Raw genomic sequence first — 18612 nt, 5'->3', positions numbered from 1 at the left:
TTTTGTGGACCTACTAAAATGCTTCCTTCAGAAACTTGAATGAAAACAATTGTTATTCTTAGTTTCTTCCTGCAGCGCCAAGTGAAGACACCAAAACAGGAAAACCAATATTAGATCATTTTAGATATATTCTTAAGTTTTTTACTTAATTAAATGTAATTTTTTCCCTATCATTAATTACTATAGTATACTGTAGTAAAAAAAACACAGCTTCATTAGATGTTATGAACAAATTATTTTATTAGTTTCCACGTGAAGTGCCAGTGTGTTTGTGCTAACTGCATTTATTTCTATCAAGTTAACTTTATTACATCAAATTGCAACTGCAAAACAACAAACAGCACATGAGAGCCAGTAAATTTCAGGAAAAAAATAAAAAAGATCATAAAGAGCTGAACATAAGAGGGAAAATATTTTTTAGTAAGATAATAATTAACAGATAATACAAATTATTAATGTTAGGTAATAATAGCCTGTGACCAGAGGGGGCGCTGCAGGCAGAACAGGCCGGACTGTCTCCCGGAAGTAAAATAGAACAAGGTGAACTTTAAATAACATGGCGGCGCCCGAAAAGCAGTCATGCCGGACAGAAAATAAACTAAACTCGTATCAAAGTTGATAGTTTGATCAGTTACGGCTCGTCTCGGTGGATTTTGGGTCGTTTTTAACCTGTGAGGGTTTGTGGAGCGGCTCATGTTTGTCCCCGGGGGTGTTAGCATGGCCTGCAGGGGTAAGGTCAGGTCGCTGCTGCCTCTCAGCCGAAAACTCTCCACAGACCATCCCGGCTTCCCCGGTGGAGCTCCGGGGGACTCCCCGGTAAACCCCCCGGACACACCTCCAGCCCCCGTCCGGGAGCGGAGGCTCCGGAAGGAGCCCAGCGGCCGCTCCGTGCTCCTCTTCCCCGGGCAGGGCAGCCAGTTTGTGGGCATGGGTAAAGGGCTTCTGAAGTACCCCAACGTGAAGGAGATGTTCTCCGTGGCACAGAAGATCCTCGGGTACGATCTGCTGGCTCTGTGCCTGCAGGGGCCGGAGGAGGAGCTGCGGAGGACCGTGCACTGTCAGCCGGCTGTGTTCGTCACCTCTCTGGCTGCTGTGGAGAAGCTCAATGACACAAACCCAAAGGTGAAGGTCACAGTTCCATCAGTCAGTAGGAGGAAGATGCTTTTAATGTGGCTCTTCTTGAAGGAAACGGCAGTATCACAGATGGAATATGCTGCCAACATGCAGTAGGATCTTATGTAGGTTCAGTAATGTTTTTGTCTCTTCACACTGTGGATAAGATTCTAATGTTGCTGTCAGTAAAACAGTAATCCCTGTCACTTCAAAATCAATAAGACGCTCCACTTCCAATCAACAGAAGTTTAGTGAAATGGCAACAAAGCTGCTGTTGAAAGCAGCTTTTCACTCTGAGCAGTCAGCTCAGTGAGATGGACAGAGACAGCAGCGCTGCAACTTTTTCATGTGGAAAGTAACAACCTGAAGCTCATTTAAAGGGGACACATGATTCAAAATTCACTTTCTAATGTTTTTTTCAATGGTAATATGTGTCCCCATACTAAGAAGTGAAGAACACCTGTCATCTCGCTCACTGGCTTGGTTCAATTTGAAATAAGTGTGTTCTCCATGTGAAAGTGTTTCATATGACTCTAATTCTAACTGCTAATTATAGATGCTGCAGACTTCTGTCCCGTTGTCTTTAAGTACTTTGTTGATAAAGTTGGGCTTGCGTCCTCAGGCCATCGAGACGTGCGTCGCTGCGGCAGGTTTCAGCGTCGGAGAATTCGCCGCCCTCGTCTTTTCCGGCGCCATGAACTTTGCGGAAGGTATGTCGACGCGCTTCGCTGCTTCTCTTTTAACGCGCGGCGAATGTCAGCCGCAGTTCATTCACTCACTGCTCTGGTCGTGTCTTCCCTGCAGCGCTGTACGCCGTGAAGGTGCGGGCGGAGGCCATGCAGCGAGCCTCGGAGCTGGTTCCCAGCGGCATGCTGTCGGTCGTCGGTCGGCCCCAGGCGCAGTACAAACACGCCTGTCTGCAGGCCAAAGAGCACTGCAGGAGTCTCGGGGTGGAGGAGCCCGTGTGCTCCGTGGCCAACTACCTGTTTCCCGACGGCAGGGTCATCGCGGGGCACCAGCAGGTACAGCGACTTCCTATCTCTGGGGCTTTGCCGTAGTGACATTCGATTTTTCAAAAAAAACCACGACAGTTTCCTCAACGGAGATCCGTGTGACTCGTCGTCGTCTCCCCAGGCGCTGGACTTCCTCCAGCAGAACTCCCGGCGGCTGCAGTTCACCAGGACCACACGTCTCCCGGTCAGCGGCGCGTTCCACACCGAGCTGATGGCGTCGGCCACGGAGCCCCTCGGGGAGGTGCTGAGGCAGGTGGAGGTCAGTCTGCAGCCGCGTCTCATCCAAACACCGGAAGTCTCGCCGCCACGACGTGTGTATACATATCATGAAGAGATTTGACATCCCCTTTTAAGATGCAGTCAGTAAAAATTCTTATATGCTGAAATGAAATGTCGTGTATATTGGACCAGATTTGCTTTATTTTAAGTTCTATAAAATACTGACTCGACAGGATTGCCAAATACATCCATCGTTGAATAACTCTCAAGCTGCCGACAATGCCGTTAACACGAACTCCCCCCCTCCGTCTCAGGTGCGGCGTCCCGAAATCAGCGTGTACTCCAACGTGGACGGGAAGCGCTACATGAGCGAGGGCCACGTGCGGCGGCAGCTGGCCAAGCAGCCGGTGTCGCCGGTGAAGTGGGAGCAGACCCTGCACGAGATCTACGAGCGGGCGCAGGGCGAGAGCTTCCCCCACACGTACGAGGTGGGGCCCGGGCGGCAGCTGGGCGCCACGCTGCAGAGGTGCAACAGGAAGGCCTCGCAGACGTACACTCACGTGGACGTGGCGGGGGACGAGGACTGACCGATGGTGGAACTGCCCGCTGCTTCCTATTGTTTAGAAAGTGCTTTGTTTTTCTTCTTCTTTATATATATAAATGAACAAGACTCTCATGTTTGTCTTTAAGATTTATTTGCATCAGATGAAAAAAAAGTTCAACTCTGCAACAGAAAGTCCAGCTCCCTTCATTCCATACTCAGCAAAGCCACACATCATTTGGTACAAATCTCCTCTTAAACCAGTAAGAAAACAAACGACTGCAGTCCCGCAACAGTCCACTCATGGAAAACAGTTCCCCCCCCCCCCCCATGCTTTTTTTATTTTAAAAAATATTAATACAACTGTGAACCAACACGTCACTGCTACATTAGTCTGATCAACTCCTGCAACACTGTGAAACAAATCATTCGCTGTCTTTCAGCTCCATTATGTCTCCTTAAATCCTTAAACTGGTACAAAAAGAAAAGTAAACAGAAGAGAGAGAGAGAGAGAAAAAATCAATAATTGTCACTCAATTTGCAAACATCTTTGGTGTTCCTTTGGTCAAATGTACAATCAGCCAATGAAGACCCGCTTTGTGGCTGTTTAGGCTTTCCACTCCATCCAGAGAGCTCCGAGGAGGCTGAGTGCAGCGACCAGGGCCACCAGAGCTCCTCCGCTCCAGCCAGACCAGGATTCTGGCCTCAGACCACACAGCTGGGGAAGCAAAGGCCAGGGAGAGTGATTTGAAGAGTGTTGTTTTGCCTCTAAGGGGCAGAGCTAAGCTGAAGACACAAACCGAGGGATGAGTGAGGAGAGAGTGGTGGATTTACCCAGGTAGTGACGGCCTCGGTTCTGAGGAGGCTCATGCTGGCCACGGCGTTTGGTATCCAGGCCTTCACCGCTGCCGACAGACCCTGAACGCCCCACAGCTGACTGTGCAGGTCCCTGGAAGAGAGAAATGCATTACAAATAGAGTATTTAAGGTTTACGTAATGCTACTTATGTGCACTGGGTGGCAGAAGTGAGATACTGTACGGCTGGTGAGTAACTGACTGGCTCGACACACCATCTTGTGGTATAATGTGGAATTACAGGGCAGATTGGTGAAGTCGCTTTTACACCGAATGTTAAATATTCTGCTGTTCGATCCACGCAGGGAGACATAACCAGGTGAGTGGTATTTACCGATAGATGGTCCGGGTCAAGGTCTGGGCCGGTCCCAGCAGGTGGAAAGGAGCCGGGAGTCTGTACGACTGCCTGGCGGCCCACTCGCGGTCCAGCTGGTCACCCAGTGCAGCCAGCTGACGGCCAAACTCCCGTGCAGCCCTGTCGTTTATTCTGAGAGAGGAGCAGAGGAGATTGAAAGATTCTCATGTCGGAATTGATCACATCTTCTGTCGTGTTTGTGAAGCAAATGAGAGTTTCCATTATTTGTAGCAATTCAAATATAAAAATCCAGAGTTTAGATATAGAATGAGTTTAATCCAGGTTAAATCAATAATGCTTTGGTTGGGGGTGAGGACCAAAGTACGTTTTCATTGGGATTTTATTAAAAAACGTGTATAGTATGTTATAAGGAGAGGATCACTATGAATGCATGCTATCTGGCCGCCCTGTATCATTTGAAAGGCAATTTATGACATTTGTTTTGGCTCGGCCCAATGGTTCAATATGTTAGTAATCAAGCAGACGTATATTTATTTACTTTTTAAACTCAGTTAATGCCTGTCTGTGTGAGTGTACTTTTCCTTATCCAATCTGTAATAATCCATTGTAGTATGATATTTAACTGTGATGTGATTACATGTTGATCTGTTCATGCTTGCGTGACGCCGGACTGCCGGAAGGGCCCGGCTGTCCTGTTACCTGAGGGTCATGTCAAACAGTGTCCCGGTGTCCACCCCGCCAGGTCCAGCCTGGAGGGACACGGCGCGACTCGGCCGTCTCTTTTGCTCCACCATCGTGTCTCCTGCGATGGGGGACACGGCAATCTATTTGTTATTATGACAGCAGGGTGCAGGTCATCAGCCACAGATACTGGCTGGGTGGCTTTAAAGTGTTGACTCCCAACGTTCATAAACAGGTTGTGTAAATAGTGGGGTCATGTGACCAGGATAGGCGGTGGCTGTTACCTGGCAGGGGGAAAAAAAAAAAAAAAAAAACTGTCCCTCCCAGGTTTGAAGAGGTGATATCATGTGTTGGATGAGGTCCAACGGCTGCAGTCTACTTTCTCGTGTGTACTCTATTTTACAGTGTATTCATTTATTTATTACTGTGTATTGCACTACGTTCATAGCCATGATTACTTCAAGCAAGAAAGTGCTCACATGTGTTTGTTTTCATCATTTTATGTGAGATCTGTTATTGTCTGTTTTGACCTGGCTGTCCTGTGACCAGCTCCTTTAATGCAAATACTCTATTTCCATAACTCAAATCGACCAAACTGCCTTTTCAGCCTCAGCAACAAGACAAAAAACATAACTGGCTCTGAAAAAAAATTACTTCTAGGCTTTAAAACACATGCCTGATTTAAAAGACTAATAAACATACATAAGAATGGTTTATGATGATCATATCCAGCATTTTTATGACAAAATCTCATCTTTTTTTAATCTTTAAACGTGGGTAACTCAACTACATAACCACAATAACCCGCGTGGAGCAGATTTTTTACAGTTTGATCACTTGTTACTGGTTTGCCATATTGTCAAAACAAAGAGGTGTACTCACCTTTCTTAAACCAAAGCAAACAAAGGTCGTTTTGAAGAACACTCACATGAAACCAACAGACATTTTCCAATACCCGCAACTTCCATGTGTAATAAAAGTACACCAAGATGCTTTGAGGATACTCGTTTAAATCCTCAAACCCCAGCAGAAATAAAAACAGGTGCACAACAACACAGAAATAACAATTTAAAAAGGAAAACAAATACCTCTTGGTGTAGATTAAACTGGACGCCGCCCTGAAATAAACATACACACATTGTAATTTAATATGTAATAGAATACATTTAGAAATAAATGGGGGTTTTCTTGTGCTTTACTTACAGCAGCGTCCTTTTTAATCCGTCGCTCTCGGGGAAGTGCACAAACTGTGACTGGCCCCGCCTTTTATCTGACAGCGCTCACAGAAACCGCCAGGGGGCGACACGAGCACTGACCCGCGCCCACTGTCATTTAGTTTATTATGATTGAATACATGTGTAGTTATAACTTCATATATGTAAAGATAATCAATGTGTTATAATGAATAAAGTAAAAAAAAAAAAAAAGATTGAACGACTGAATGACGTCCTGCAGTGGCTCGAGCTCCCCCTGCTGGCGGGTCGGGGGAAACGACGCCCGGCAGTGACGTCAATGCGTCCTCCGTTGCTAGGCTATCCTTCCAGAGGACCAAGCCCATAAAGACGTCTTTTAATCAGATATTATTCTCCATATATTATCTCAATTCTCCGCGTTGGCTTCTCTCCCCCCCTTCCCTCTCCTGTTGAAGAAACACGAGGCTCTTATTGTGACGTTCGCCCGCCGCGGGGCGTTTTTTTTCCCCCTCTGCCGCTGTCAGCTTCACGACAGTCGGATCGATGGCTCGACGGACGAAGGAAGAGCGAGCGATGGCTGCGGCTGGACGCTGAACCGCGACACGGGGAGGACTTGCTCGGGATGCGGGTTCGTCCCCGCCGCACGCTGTCATGAAGCGGTGAAGGTGGTGGAAGTCCGCCCAGCCTCTGCTGCAGCAGCCTGCTAAACCTGCTAAACCTGCTAACCCGCTAACCTGGTAGCTGCTCCCGATGACTGGCCGTTTCCTGACGCTCGTCTGCAGGTCACACACACACACGCGCTCAACTGCACGCGCACGTCGGACTCTGCAGCGCTCCTCTTGTCTTCTGTTCACCTTCGTGCGCTTTTTTTATTTGTCCCCTTGCTTCCCCTCACAGCGGGGAGGCACCATGGCCGGTAAAGTGAAGTGGGTGACCGATATCGAGAAGTCGGTGCTCATCAATAACTTCGAGAAGAGGGACTGGATCCCAGTGACAGAGAGCGACGACTGGAATTTCTACTGGTAGGTTCCTCAGTGCGAACCTCACAATGCATTGGCAACTAGTCCGAGATATAGTTTTTAAAAGCCCCAGAAATTGTTTTTTTACTGCTCTAAAAATGAAAATACATGGAGTTTTTGTGCAGGAGAGAGGCAACGACCCCACCTTACCAGGAGTGCTGCACAATATAGGTTTAATGTCCCTAAATTGTGTTTTAAATGGATAAAATTGTCAACCAAACATCAAGTGCATTGGTAGTAATCCAACCATTAGTATTTAAAATTTAAATACACCGACTTATTCTGCAGGAGAGTGGCCACAATCTGACCTTTACACTTAAAAAAAAAAAAATACTCAATTCTATTTTTCACACTTGTTTTTAGAATGCCACTTGTTTGGTCAACTGTGTTGTTTTTAAAAGTGCCAACAAAGTTTTGTTGTAGAAATGCAATGGAGATTTAAAAAAAAAAAAAAATCCTATATCCATATCCTAAAGACGTTACATAGAAATGTAACAGAGTTCAAATGTAATCAAATTGGTTTGAAAAAACAAAACGAATTAACAGCACTATCTTATTTAACTTAATATCAAGACTTTTCAGCACTCATTTTAAATAACTTTTTGAATCAAGAAAATGAGCTGAACATTTCAGAATAGCTGTGTTATTGTACTGGATTTAATTCAATCCAGTACAATTCAAATTTAATTCTTGTTTTCCTTACAATGTTATAATAAAATACATTGTTATAATTGCATAAACCTTGTTTTTTAGCCCATCTGACATCATTACAGTAGGTCTGATGCCAATTGTCCGTCTGAACTTGGACTTTCCTTCCACTAAGACTCTGCCATCATTGTTCATATTTGATATTTAGAAAAACTAATCTACAGACAGCAGCTGAATAAAGACCCATTAAAGGCCTTAATATATATATTTTTAAAAAATCACCAATGTACCTGGACTTATTGAGAGTGGCCTATTCTACCCTTTGTACTGTGTAAATAATATATAGATGTAAGGTTTTCTGCACTATTTGGATTATTACTCACACAAGATTCTTTGCAACTTTCTAACACGCAATTAAAAATGTCAATATTTCTGGTCAGGATTTTTGAGGGTGGTCATACAGACTTGTTTAATTATTCTTTTATTCCATTGGTGCGAGTGCATTAACTACTTCTGACACCAAGTGGCGCCATCATATCGTGTCTGTGACAATTCTACTCATGACCTTTGAGTATAAATATCAAGAGGAAACAATGTCACACTGATCTGTGTGGAATATTTCGCTTTTTGAGTCTCATGCACGTTCCAAATGTCACTTCAGATTCGTATTTGTCACCAGTATTTACACTGACTTATGCACATGACGCCGTCACTGTAAATGTAAGAAACGGAAAGAAGGAATTCATTTTTTCAGGTTTTGTTTTTCTGTTATAGCGTGTAAGAATTACTGAGAGGATCTGAGCTTAAGAAACTTAATATAGAGAAAAAGTAAAAATTTTTGCAACCCATGATACAGGAGATCTAGAATTTTGCATGTTACAAAGGTATAACTAACATTCAAATTTACATTTATTTCAGTGGAAGGTTCCTTCTAGTGAAGTGATTTTGTTTCTTTCAAATATGTTTGAGTACTATTTTCTAAAATGTCACGATTTGAGGTGATCTTGGATCAGTGTTGTATTTAAATGGTACAAACGAATCTTTCGAAAGAAGCATTTTCTTCCATATATATACATATATAATCTGTATGTTTTCGCGCAGGATGAGCATCCAGACCATCAGGAACGTGTTCAGCGTGGACACCGGCTACCGCCTGTCAGACGAGCAGATGGTGAACCACTTCCCCAACCACTACGAGCTGACGCGCAAGGACCTGATGATCAAAAACATCAAGCGCTACCGCAAGGAGCTGGAGAAGGAGAGCAGCCCTCTGGCGGAGAAGGACGAGAACGGAAAATACATTTACCTGGGTAGGCGACGTCGACGCGCCGCACCTCCACGCCCTGCCGGCCCACGGGTCTGATTGTGTGGGGTTTTTTTTTTTTTTTTTTTTTTTGCTCCGTTCAGATTTCGTCCCGGTGACGTTCATGCTCCCGGCCGACTACAACCTGTTCGTGGAGGAGTTCCGCAAGAATCCCTCCAGCACCTGGATCATGAAGCCGTGCGGCAAGGCGCAGGGGAAGGGCATCTTCCTCATCAACAAGCTGTCGCAGATCAAGAAGTGGTCGCGGGACAGCCGCACCTCCTCGTGAGCTCAGCCGGCTTCGCCCGCCGCTCCCGTCGAGACGGTGGCGACTGGCGTCCGACCTTTGACCTGTTCCCTTCTGTGAACGCCAGGTTCGTCGCGGCAGCCAGCGGGAAAGAGGCGTACGTCATCTCGCTGTACATCGACAATCCTCTGTTGATAGGAGGGAAGAAGTTCGACCTGCGACTCTACGTCCTGGTCACGACGTACCGGCCGCTGAAATGCTACATGTAAGCTTGAGCCATCCATCCATCCATCCATCCCTTCATCCATCCATCCATCCATAAGAGTAAAATAAGCTTAGAAATGAGAAAAAATAAACTAATTTAAAAAAGCTAAAATGGATAAAACAGCTAGATTCTTCTAGAACCTTCTCGTGCAAAATACAGTAAAAAAACCAAAAAAAACCCAAAACAAACCCATCTATAGCTGTGTCCTATGCATACTTTTACAAAGTCATCCTGACAGCATGGCCAGCGAGATTTCATGGCAGCGTCACCCACCGACAACTCATTTTTTTTTTAAATGTATTTTATATATTTATTTATTTATTTATTTAAGCAGTACACATTCTGCTCAAAAGCAGTGGGGCTGAAGCAACAAGCTTATGAGCTCCACCCCCCAAACTCAGAGCAACAAAAAGTCCATTCCACACTAGAATAGAAAGAACAAAACGTCAACAACAAGAAAACATTAACAAAAAAGAACCTCCCAAATATCAACACGGAACCAAACTTACGACACACACACTCACACACACATGCACATATACGTCGATCCTACTTCTCCTCCTGGTGGCGATGCGTTTCTTCTTCTCTGCTTTAATTGATTATTTGGAATTTCTTTCACATTTTATGGAGTGGTTTGTCCACGGGCCTCATGTCCGACGCCCCCTGAGCTAGAGTGTTCTGTTATCGGGGGAAATATTGTTTAATTTACCTGTGCTGCCAATGGAATGAGCTGAAAATAAACCATTAAGCTGCTTTAAAGACGTGGCCTGTATGTCACTACTGACCTCTCACCGATCTCTTTTCAAGGTACAAGCTGGGCTTCTGCCGGTTCTGCACCGTGAAGTACACGCCGAGCACCAGCGAGCTGGACAACATGTTTGTGCATCTCACCAACGTGGCCATCCAGAAACACGGGGTGGGTCCGGGTCCCGCACGCCGTGGCGCTGAGACGCCGTACGTATGAAACGTGTCACCGAGCAACGCATTGTTTCCCCCCCCCCCGCAGGACGACTACAACCACGTCCACGGAGGCAAGTGGACGGTGGGGAACCTGCGCCTGTACCTGGAGAGCACCAGGGGGAAGGAGGTGACCAGCCGGCTGTTTGACCAGATCCACTGGATCGTGGTGCAGTCGCTGAAGGCCGTCGCTGTAAGTTGACCGCCGTCGGTCCAATTACTGATGATTTTCATCTTGTAAAAAGCGGGGGGGGTTTTTTCAGGTTTTTTTGGGCCGAGGCTACAACCAGACAGGGACGAGTTACTGTCGTATTTACATTTTTAAGAGCAAGCAGGTGACCTTTCTGACCCTCAGCAGAGCGGAGGTGTCAAACCCTGACCCTCATATTATATCATATATTTCATATTGCATATTGCATGTACATATATACATATATTTATACATGTGCAAGTACACTATTACTATTGGTATTATTATTATTATAAGTATACTATTACTATTTGTATTATTATTATTATTATGACTGATATATATAGATATATATATTGTTGTTATTTTTATTTTATTGCTACCATATTGTTATTGTTATATTATTGCTACCATTATTAGTAGTTCTATACATGAGTATTATACACTATTCCACACTGTTATTATCTGTATTATTGTTGTTATTATTATATAATGCCTACTTCTAATGGCTCTGCGGGCTGTATTTGATATAACCTCACAGCTCTTTGTTTTGTTTCTTCTGAACTTCCACAGGATGTAAGAGCAGTTCAGTGTCACAATTATAAACTCTGTCGTCATTTCTCAGCAGCCAAGAATGTCTTTAAATATTATTGCACAACACCCAGGGATGGAAATGTTTAATTTCAGAGTATTTAAATTTGAGCCTAATCATTTTCAAAAAACGTCAAATTCAGGCTGATTCCATCTGATTGTTGGATTTGTGACAAAAAAAGTTGATGTCAAAAAGTGTTTTTAACACAACAGAAGTGGAAACTGAATTTCATGGCTGTGTAGTTTCCTGGAGCTCATCCACACTTCTCTTTTTTTTATATATATAAGTGATGTGACTCATTTCCCCTCTCGGGCCTCCATACGTTACATGCAAATGCCTCCTCTTGTACTCCGATTACTTTGACTTCCTCCCTCACTGATTCACTCATTCCTGCATTGAGAAGTTCCTCACCAATCACATCCACTCATGTTGTTCCTCCTTGTCTCCTCTTCCTCTCCTCTTCCTCCTCGCAGCCTGTGATGAACAATGACAAGCACTGTTTCGAGTGTTACGGCTACGACATCATCATCGATGACAAGTTGAAGCCATGGCTCATAGAGGTGAGAAGTCCAACGTGCAAATACGACCTCCGGGCCGGAGATACAGAGTTCTTCAGGACGCTAGTAAAAAAAAAAGCAACAGGGAAAAGAGGAACAACAGAGTGTGAGTTGAGGATTAATGAGAATTTGAGTAAAATAGTAAGACAAATGTGGATTTATTCAGCCACTCCCTGCAGTAAAGTCACATCCTTAACATAATATATTCTCCCTCTTTACAAAGCTGACTCAACTCTGCAAAGTTTACCTATTTCTCCAGTTGTACATGCACCGTGGCTGTGTTTTCCTTGCCTCTGATTGTTGCGCAACCGTCAGTGTCTGTGAGGCGTGTGGACGCGTGCCTGTCTGGATTCAAATGTGAGCTGAAGGCGTGTTTTTTTTTTTTTTTTGTCACTCGTTGACAAACGGCTCTCGAAAGCAAAGAGGAAGCCGAGTCACACAGCCCGAAACATTTGTCCACTGCTGCCTTTCTATCAGTCTCCATATTAATCTGATTATTGAGGACATGTAGTTTTTCTTCTTTTCTTTCTTTGTTCCTGCACTCGTAGTGACAGCTGTACGGCGTGCTGCCAGGTTTCCAGGCTAGGCCAGGAACTATTTCTGCTCACAGACACCAATCGGATCTATTCTGAGCGGCGTGGATTTGGTTTCAGGGCAGTGAGCGCTCCTCGGTGAGGAACTTTAAAAATGTGCGCTACAAACCCACTCAGGCTTCTGCTCAGTCACCTGGCAGCTTCCTGCGTTCAAAAGTAGGTTAAAGTAAAGCTTCGCTCAACAGTGTGTGGACTCCGTCGCCCTTCGATAGCTCAGTTGGTAGAGCGGAGGACTGTAGTGGTTACCGTGGCGATCCTTAGGTCGCTGGTTCAAATCCGGCTCGAAGGAGTGGCTTTTGTGCAGCTTTGCAAGGAACAAAAAACAGTTACCTGTGTGCAAAGTGTGTTGACATAGGTAATCTGTTACTCTTCAGATGGTACTTAAAGTAAACTCTCTGAGCTCATGAGGCTTTTATTCTCAACGGGAAGCACAAAAGCATTTCAAAGAGATATTTTACCCGTTACAACATGAAGAAAACGCAAATGCCACTGCCCATTAGTTTGTTTCGCAGTTGCAAGAGTTTAGTAGAGCCATAAAACCAATTCCAAACATAGTAATTTGTTGCCCAGCACAATGATATGGAACGTGTGTGTACACATCGAGTACAATCCCATCTTAAGTGGGCCGAAGTGGTGAAATATTGCCTCCCAAAATAACCTTTAAATCGGACCTTTAAAGAGGGAGTCTGTGTGAAGAAAATGTAAATATTAAAGAAAAACAAAGAAAGAACAATTGTGACCGAAAAACGACAACAATCTCAACATGAAGCCAATTTGAATGAAACCTTCTGGTTCAGAAGACGGTGAAATATCCCAAAACACCTATAGCTGCTGTGATTGTGAGTGTTATTGCAAACGGACAGCGTGGCTTTGAGGCTTATGCTTGTTTTGTTTGCCTGTTGTCATGGCAGCATCACTGATATCGCAGAAGTCAATGTTTCATTTGAAATTTTAACAATTCTCCTGGTGGTTTGGCCGGATTGAAGCTCTTAGATAGATAGATAGATAGATAGATAGATAGATAGATAGATAGATAGATAGATAGATAGATAGATAATTACTTTATTCATCCCCAAAGGGAAATTGTCTTGTTGCAGCAATCTGGTACATACCAATATTATAAAATACAATAGAATAGAAATAAAAGTATCTGGGTATAAGACATAAAGTAAAACACAGAACGGAACATGGGCACTTAGAAATAAGCAGGAGATAAAAGCAAGATAAATAGATAGTAAGGTGCAGTGGCAGAGCCATTAGAAGTAGGTATTATATAATAATAATAACAATAATACAGATAATAACAATGTGCAATAGTGTATAATACTTGTGTATAGTACTACTAATAATGGTAGCAATAATATAACAATATACATATATATATATATCAGTAATAATAATAATAATAATACCAATAGTAATAGTATACTTATAATAATAATAATACCAATGGTAATAGTGTACTTGCACATGTATAAATATATGTATATGTACATGCAATATGCCATATGAAATATATGATATAATATAAGTATCAATGTAATTTAGTCCAGGTGGGAACCGCCCTGCATTAGAGATCCTGTGTATGAATATCTTAAGAATCATAAGCACAGAAAATATGATAGATTTCTTAATTTTCTTAAAGAGGACGTTGTTGTGTGTGTGATGCTCAGGTCAACGCCTCGCCCTCGCTGACCTCCAGCACGGCCAACGACCGCATCCTCAAGTACAACCTCATCAACGACACCCTCAACATCGTCACGCCCAACGGGGAGCTCCCCGACTGCCGCTGGAACCGCAGCCCGCCGCGGGAGGCCATGGGCAACTACCAAGTCCTGTGAGTGTCCACTGCACTCACACACACACACACACACAGTGAGTGACCTCTGACCTCTGACATCATGTGGTTAACAGCACTTCTATACTCTCTGAGTAAGTTGGACTAGTATGCAGTGACATGCGGGTCCTTTGGGAGCTCAGTTAGCAGATTAGAGGGAATAACAGACTTATTTTAAGTCCGACTTGAAGATGGAATCCAAAACATGGCCGACATCTGAGACGCTTTGGTAACTGGTGGTTGAAATTGTCCGAATACTCATTGAGGCAGACGTCTTCAGAAATCCAAATTTACCGTAGCATCTTTATTCCTGAAGCGTTTTCACACAACTATGGTTGAAGCATTAATTATCCATGTAATTCATGATGATAACAAATGCTATAATAGCAATGACGTCACAGGCGTCCGTACAACCGTTGAGCTCATGCGACGTCCTTCGATAGCTCAGTTGGTAGAGCGGAGGACTGTAGTGGCATGTTCAGGCATCCTTAGGTCGCTGGTTCAAATCCGGCTTGAAGGAAAGTGTTTTTAATCGTCATTGACTTACACATACAGTGTGACTCAATGGTATATGAGGAACCTGTACGGTACAAATGACTCACGTGCTTCAATGTGAGCTGTTCATTAACAAAGTTACTATTCGTGTTGAAACGTGGTCAGATGTGTGGAAACATTCAGCTTATTGAAGCGTAAATCTTAGTTTGTTACTGAAGCGAATGAAAACTGATATATTAGTGTAAGTGTGTGGAGTTTTATGTATGTTTCTTTGATTGCTAATTTATGAAGTTGTATAAGTTTGCTTTCGCACTCGACATGTGACTGAGAGCGTCCACTTCTCCAAACATGAAAAGATTCCTTCGAGCCGGATTTGAACCAGCGACCTAAGGATGCCTGAACAAGCCACTACAGTCCTCCGCTCTACCAACTGAGCTATCGAAGGCCTGCTGGAGGGCATTCCCTGACGCGTAATCCTCATTTCAACACAATGAGCAAACAGGGGAGGGTGGAGGGTGGAAGGGGGGGTGGAGTGGAGTGGAGTGGAGGCCCCTCCCCCGCCGCTCTGAAACCCGCCCCTGTCCGTCCAGGTATGACGAAGAGCAGGCGCAGAGCGAGAACGCCGAGCGCGACCTGCGGAGCCGCTCGGGCCAGCCGCCGGGGTCAAAGGGCGCCAAGGGGAGCGCGGGCGTCCGGCCCGCCGTCGCCACCTGGAAATGAGGCCACGGCTCATAAAGACCACAGGGACCACCTGGGAGGCACACCGGGCTCAGAAAAAAAAAGAAAAGGACACAGACCACCCAGACTCTTTTCTTTTTTTTTTTTTTTTCTTTCTTTTTTTTTGTTTGGAAGCCTGTCGGAGAACTTTCTCCTCTCGCCACATTTCACCGGCTGTGGGCAGAAACACCCAACAAAAGGAAGTCACATCCAAAGAGTCTCAAGTCTGTTTATACGAATGAGCGAACGCATATTATGGTTTCAGGTCAAGTCGAGTCCGACGTGGCGGACGGCCTGGTGGCAGCAGTCGTGGGTTGAAGTCCAAATTAAACCGCGGAAAATCTCAATGTAACAGGACGGAATTAAAGGTACAGAAATAAGTATAATCCAAGGATTAGTAACCTGAACTATGCATGATTACTGATATTTATCTTGAGCTGCCACACTGATGTTGAGAAGGAGATTTAATATAAGATAATTAAGTGGTTCCATAGATTTTAAGAGGATCCATCGAGCCGATAAATGCACATGACGTAAAGGTATAATTTAGTAAATGGCAGCTGATAGTTGATAGGCAGAACAAGGAGCATGAAATCATTTATCTTTACTTTTTTTATTTCAGTATTTATATATGCAAGAGAAATTTTTTTTTCTTCTTTTATTAACACCGATTGCAATTCAGTTTATTTATTGTCTAAGACTTTTTTTTTTTAATCTGTAATGCAAAAATATGTGACAAATGTGTGGGAGGTCTTTGACATAACCTGTTTGTTTCCTCCATCTTTTTACCACAATAAGACGGGCTGAATGATACTGAAAAGTATTGGCACATACTCTGAAGTGGAGCACTTGAAAGTGAATCTTTATCTAATTATAACTAATTATAGTTATTATTTATATTTGTTTTCAAATGATGTATTGATTAGACAGGTATTTGTTTTTCCCAGACCACCAATGTGAATTATGTTTCTAGTTTCCAAGGGTTTATTTCCCTCTCAGCTTCTGTGAATAAATTGAAATAGATAGATGCAAAGCTAATTTGCTAAAATCAGACATTTGTAATGGAAACCAATCAGCATTACGTTTTTTTTATTGCCTCTGGATCTCAACAGTCAATAATACAAATCTATGAAGTGAAACATGAATGTATTCTGTATTCAACCATAAATGACGTTTTAATTTTAGATAGTTTTGGTTTAATTAATCCTTAAACACTCGAAGAAGTCCTGGAAAGTCATGAGGAAAAACCTTCATGATTTTCATGCATTTCAGTGTAATTACAGTATCATTCAGCCCTGATGCACGACGTTCTGGGAATATAATGTTGCTTTTAATGCATCCGAAATTAACAAACTGATTTTGTCACACTCACTTAATTTTTTTGTCTGATAGTCCATAAAATGTTTGCCTTTTCTATCAGTGCACTGGGAGGTTGTTCTGGTTCCTGTCATCTCTCCGTTGTGACGCCCGAACAGCCTTTAATGAATGTAACCTGTCTGGACTGTGGAAGGATCAGAGGTCAATCCTTCATCGAGTGTACTGTGCCTGTGTGTTTGTGCTGTTGCCACAGCAGTAAAGTCGGTCTCTGCATGGCGCTGTTCGCCGACCTTTGAGGCCAGGACCCCCCCCCCCCCCCCCAACCCCACCCCTCCTCCATCCACGTCCTTGTTGTTTCTCTTCCCCTGGAGCTGGTCACCACATGCAGAACAGGAGCCGATGAAGGCGGTGGACGTTCCACCTCCAGCTGAAGTTGGTGCACATCCTCCTGTGCTGGAGACCAAATTTACCCCCGAGATTAAAAACACTCAGTCAGATGAACATCCTGAACAACATTCCTACAGTGGTCAGGTTGTTTACGCGACACACACACACACACACACACAGATTCTTTGCATTATTGAACTCTTTCTGGATGACAAATGCATTGTTTCTCCTTTTTGAATAAAATACCCATATTGGTGCTGCCTGAACGTGTTATTATGGACATGGTTTCCTCCCAGTAACATGCATTTTAAGCAGTTGTGTCTCTCAACTGACTGTAGACGTGAATGCGTGTGGTTGTTCGTCTCTGTGTATTTGGCCTACGATGGACCGGAGACCTGTCCAAAGTCTACCCTGCCTGTGCTGAGCCGCCTATTCACAGCTTTTTAAAGCAGTGAACTTGAACTCAAAACGTCATCCTAAATCCAGAGCAGTGATTGCCAACCGTCTTTCCAATTAAATTAGTGTGTTGCTTTACTTTTTGTTTCATGGAGCTCAAAAACAGAAGCAGGTAGTAACTTGTGTGGAAGTAGCATGAGGAAACTTTAACTTCCTGTGTCTGAACAAGCGACAAGGTGAGGTTTTCACATCTGGTGATCTTTTTTTTTTTGTCAAGAGAGAAACACATTTTTGAAACGTGCATCAGTCTCTGGTCCATTTGTTCGACAAACTTCGGAAAACTATTTGACAAACTACAGAGACCAGCAAAATATTTAACATACTAATGACTTCATTTTGTACGTTCAGCACATGATGTTTGATTAAACTATTACCTGTGACTGCAGAGATCCTTTATGTGGCCCCTGGGGGCCCCTGACACCCATCCTGGGAACCTGTGAGTGCCTGTGACGTCAGAAGGCGCGCCTCTTCTCAGTTTTAGTCAAGTTAACCAGTCTTCACTAGTTCTGCATCCGGTCCAACAGGACGTTAGTGATATAAAGGTGACAGAGTCTTTGATAGACAAATGAAACAATAAGCCTGCTGCAAAGAATCATTTCACTTTAAAAATACTATGTAAAGAATTGAAGCACTGTACTCATGCAAACGTTTTACATCACAATCAGTCTGTTATTTGTAAAAAAAAAAAAAAAAAATGTATGTGGTTATAACAAATGTATTTAGAGACCCAATATAATCTTTTAAAATCTTAATATTCTTTTATTTTATTCATTACAAATGTTTTTTTGATCATGTCAACTGTAATATTTCAATGTTGATGTTTGTAGTCATACATTACTTTGCACTGAGAAGGATTTTATTTGACTTAAAAATGTCTAATAAAAAAACAATAATAAAGAAATAACTTATCCTCATGTATTCTAGGGTAAAGTTGCTGTTAACAGAATTAACAAAGACAAATTAATATTGTATGTATTTTTTGTCCTCTCAGACAATATCACAGTGTAAACAAACCTTTTAAAAAGGCAGGATATCAGCCATCAGCATTTTTTATTTATTTATTTTTTTCAATGAATTAGCCACAACGGATTTTTATTTGTA

General features: G+C 43.3%; 3 protein-coding genes across 3 annotated transcripts; 2 read left to right on the top strand and 1 right to left on the bottom strand.

The window, feature by feature from the left end:
* Positions 1–552: 552 nt before the first annotated feature.
* On the top strand, positions 553–3005 carry mcat (malonyl CoA:ACP acyltransferase (mitochondrial)). The gene is made up of 5 exons (XM_080518455.1): positions 553–1122; positions 1736–1823; positions 1918–2135; positions 2248–2385; positions 2660–3005. The coding sequence occupies exons 1-5, from the start codon at positions 694–696 to the stop codon at positions 2930–2932; spliced, it is 1146 nt and encodes a 381-aa protein (XP_080374581.1). The 5' UTR covers positions 553–693; the 3' UTR covers positions 2933–3005.
* A 76-nt stretch (positions 3006–3081) lies between these two features.
* bik (BCL2 interacting killer) lies at positions 3082–6057 on the bottom strand. The gene is made up of 6 exons (XM_080518404.1): positions 5942–6057; positions 5827–5856; positions 4757–4859; positions 4076–4228; positions 3721–3835; positions 3082–3604 (listed from the first exon to the last, which is right to left on the bottom strand). Exons 3-6 carry the CDS (start codon positions 4849–4851, stop codon positions 3494–3496), a joined length of 474 nt encoding a protein of 157 aa, XP_080374530.1. The 5' UTR covers positions 4852–4859; positions 5827–5856; positions 5942–6057; the 3' UTR covers positions 3082–3493.
* A 780-nt stretch (positions 6058–6837) lies between these two features.
* ttll1 (tubulin tyrosine ligase-like family, member 1) lies at positions 6838–15540 on the top strand. Its single transcript, XM_080518044.1, has 9 exons — positions 6838–6953; positions 8700–8908; positions 9006–9186; positions 9276–9413; positions 10221–10329; positions 10420–10563; positions 11626–11712; positions 13976–14139; positions 15225–15540. The coding sequence occupies exons 1-9, from the start codon at positions 6841–6843 to the stop codon at positions 15352–15354; spliced, it is 1275 nt and encodes a 424-aa protein (XP_080374170.1). The 5' UTR covers positions 6838–6840; the 3' UTR covers positions 15355–15540.
* The last annotated feature ends 3072 nt before the right edge of the window (positions 15541–18612 follow it).

This window comes from Blennius ocellaris (genome assembly GCF_963422515.1).
Source record: "Blennius ocellaris genome assembly, chromosome: 22".
Taxonomy (NCBI): Eukaryota; Metazoa; Chordata; class Actinopteri; order Blenniiformes; family Blenniidae; genus Blennius; species Blennius ocellaris.
The sequence above is the reverse complement of the archived record's forward strand: the minus strand, read 5'-3'. Positions and strand labels throughout refer to the sequence as shown.

What these genes read in the sequence shown, in the direction of transcription:
- mcat (XM_080518455.1), top strand. Translation starts at nt 694, where the DNA reads ATGTTTGTCCCCGGGGGTGTTAGCATGGCCTGCAGGGGTAAGGTCAGG. An exon ending in CGCCATGAACTTTGCGGAAG is followed by an intron (nt 1,824 to 1,917) that starts GTATGTCGACGC and finishes TCTTCCCTGCAG; the next exon opens with CGCTGTACGCCGTGAAGGTG. An exon ending in TCATCGCGGGGCACCAGCAG is followed by an intron (nt 2,136 to 2,247) that starts GTACAGCGACTT and finishes TCGTCTCCCCAG; the next exon opens with GCGCTGGACTTCCTCCAGCA.
- bik (XM_080518404.1), bottom strand. Translation starts at nt 4,851, where the DNA reads ATGGTGGAGCAAAAGAGACGGCCGAGTCGCGCCGTGTCCCTCCAGGCT. An exon ending in TTGACCCGGACCATCTATCG is followed by an intron (nt 3,836 to 4,075) that starts GTAAATACCACT and finishes TCTCTCTTCCAG; the next exon opens with GGACCTGCACAGTCAGCTGT. An exon ending in CCGAGGCCGTCACTACCTGG is followed by an intron (nt 3,605 to 3,720) that starts GTAAATCCACCA and finishes TTGCTTCCCCAG; the next exon opens with CTGTGTGGTCTGAGGCCAGA.
- ttll1 (XM_080518044.1), top strand. Translation starts at nt 6,841, where the DNA reads ATGGCCGGTAAAGTGAAGTGGGTGACCGATATCGAGAAGTCGGTGCTC. An exon ending in GACGACTGGAATTTCTACTG is followed by an intron (nt 6,954 to 8,699) that starts GTAGGTTCCTCA and finishes GTTTTCGCGCAG; the next exon opens with GATGAGCATCCAGACCATCA. An exon ending in CGGCCGCTGAAATGCTACAT is followed by an intron (nt 9,414 to 10,220) that starts GTAAGCTTGAGC and finishes TCTCTTTTCAAG; the next exon opens with GTACAAGCTGGGCTTCTGCC.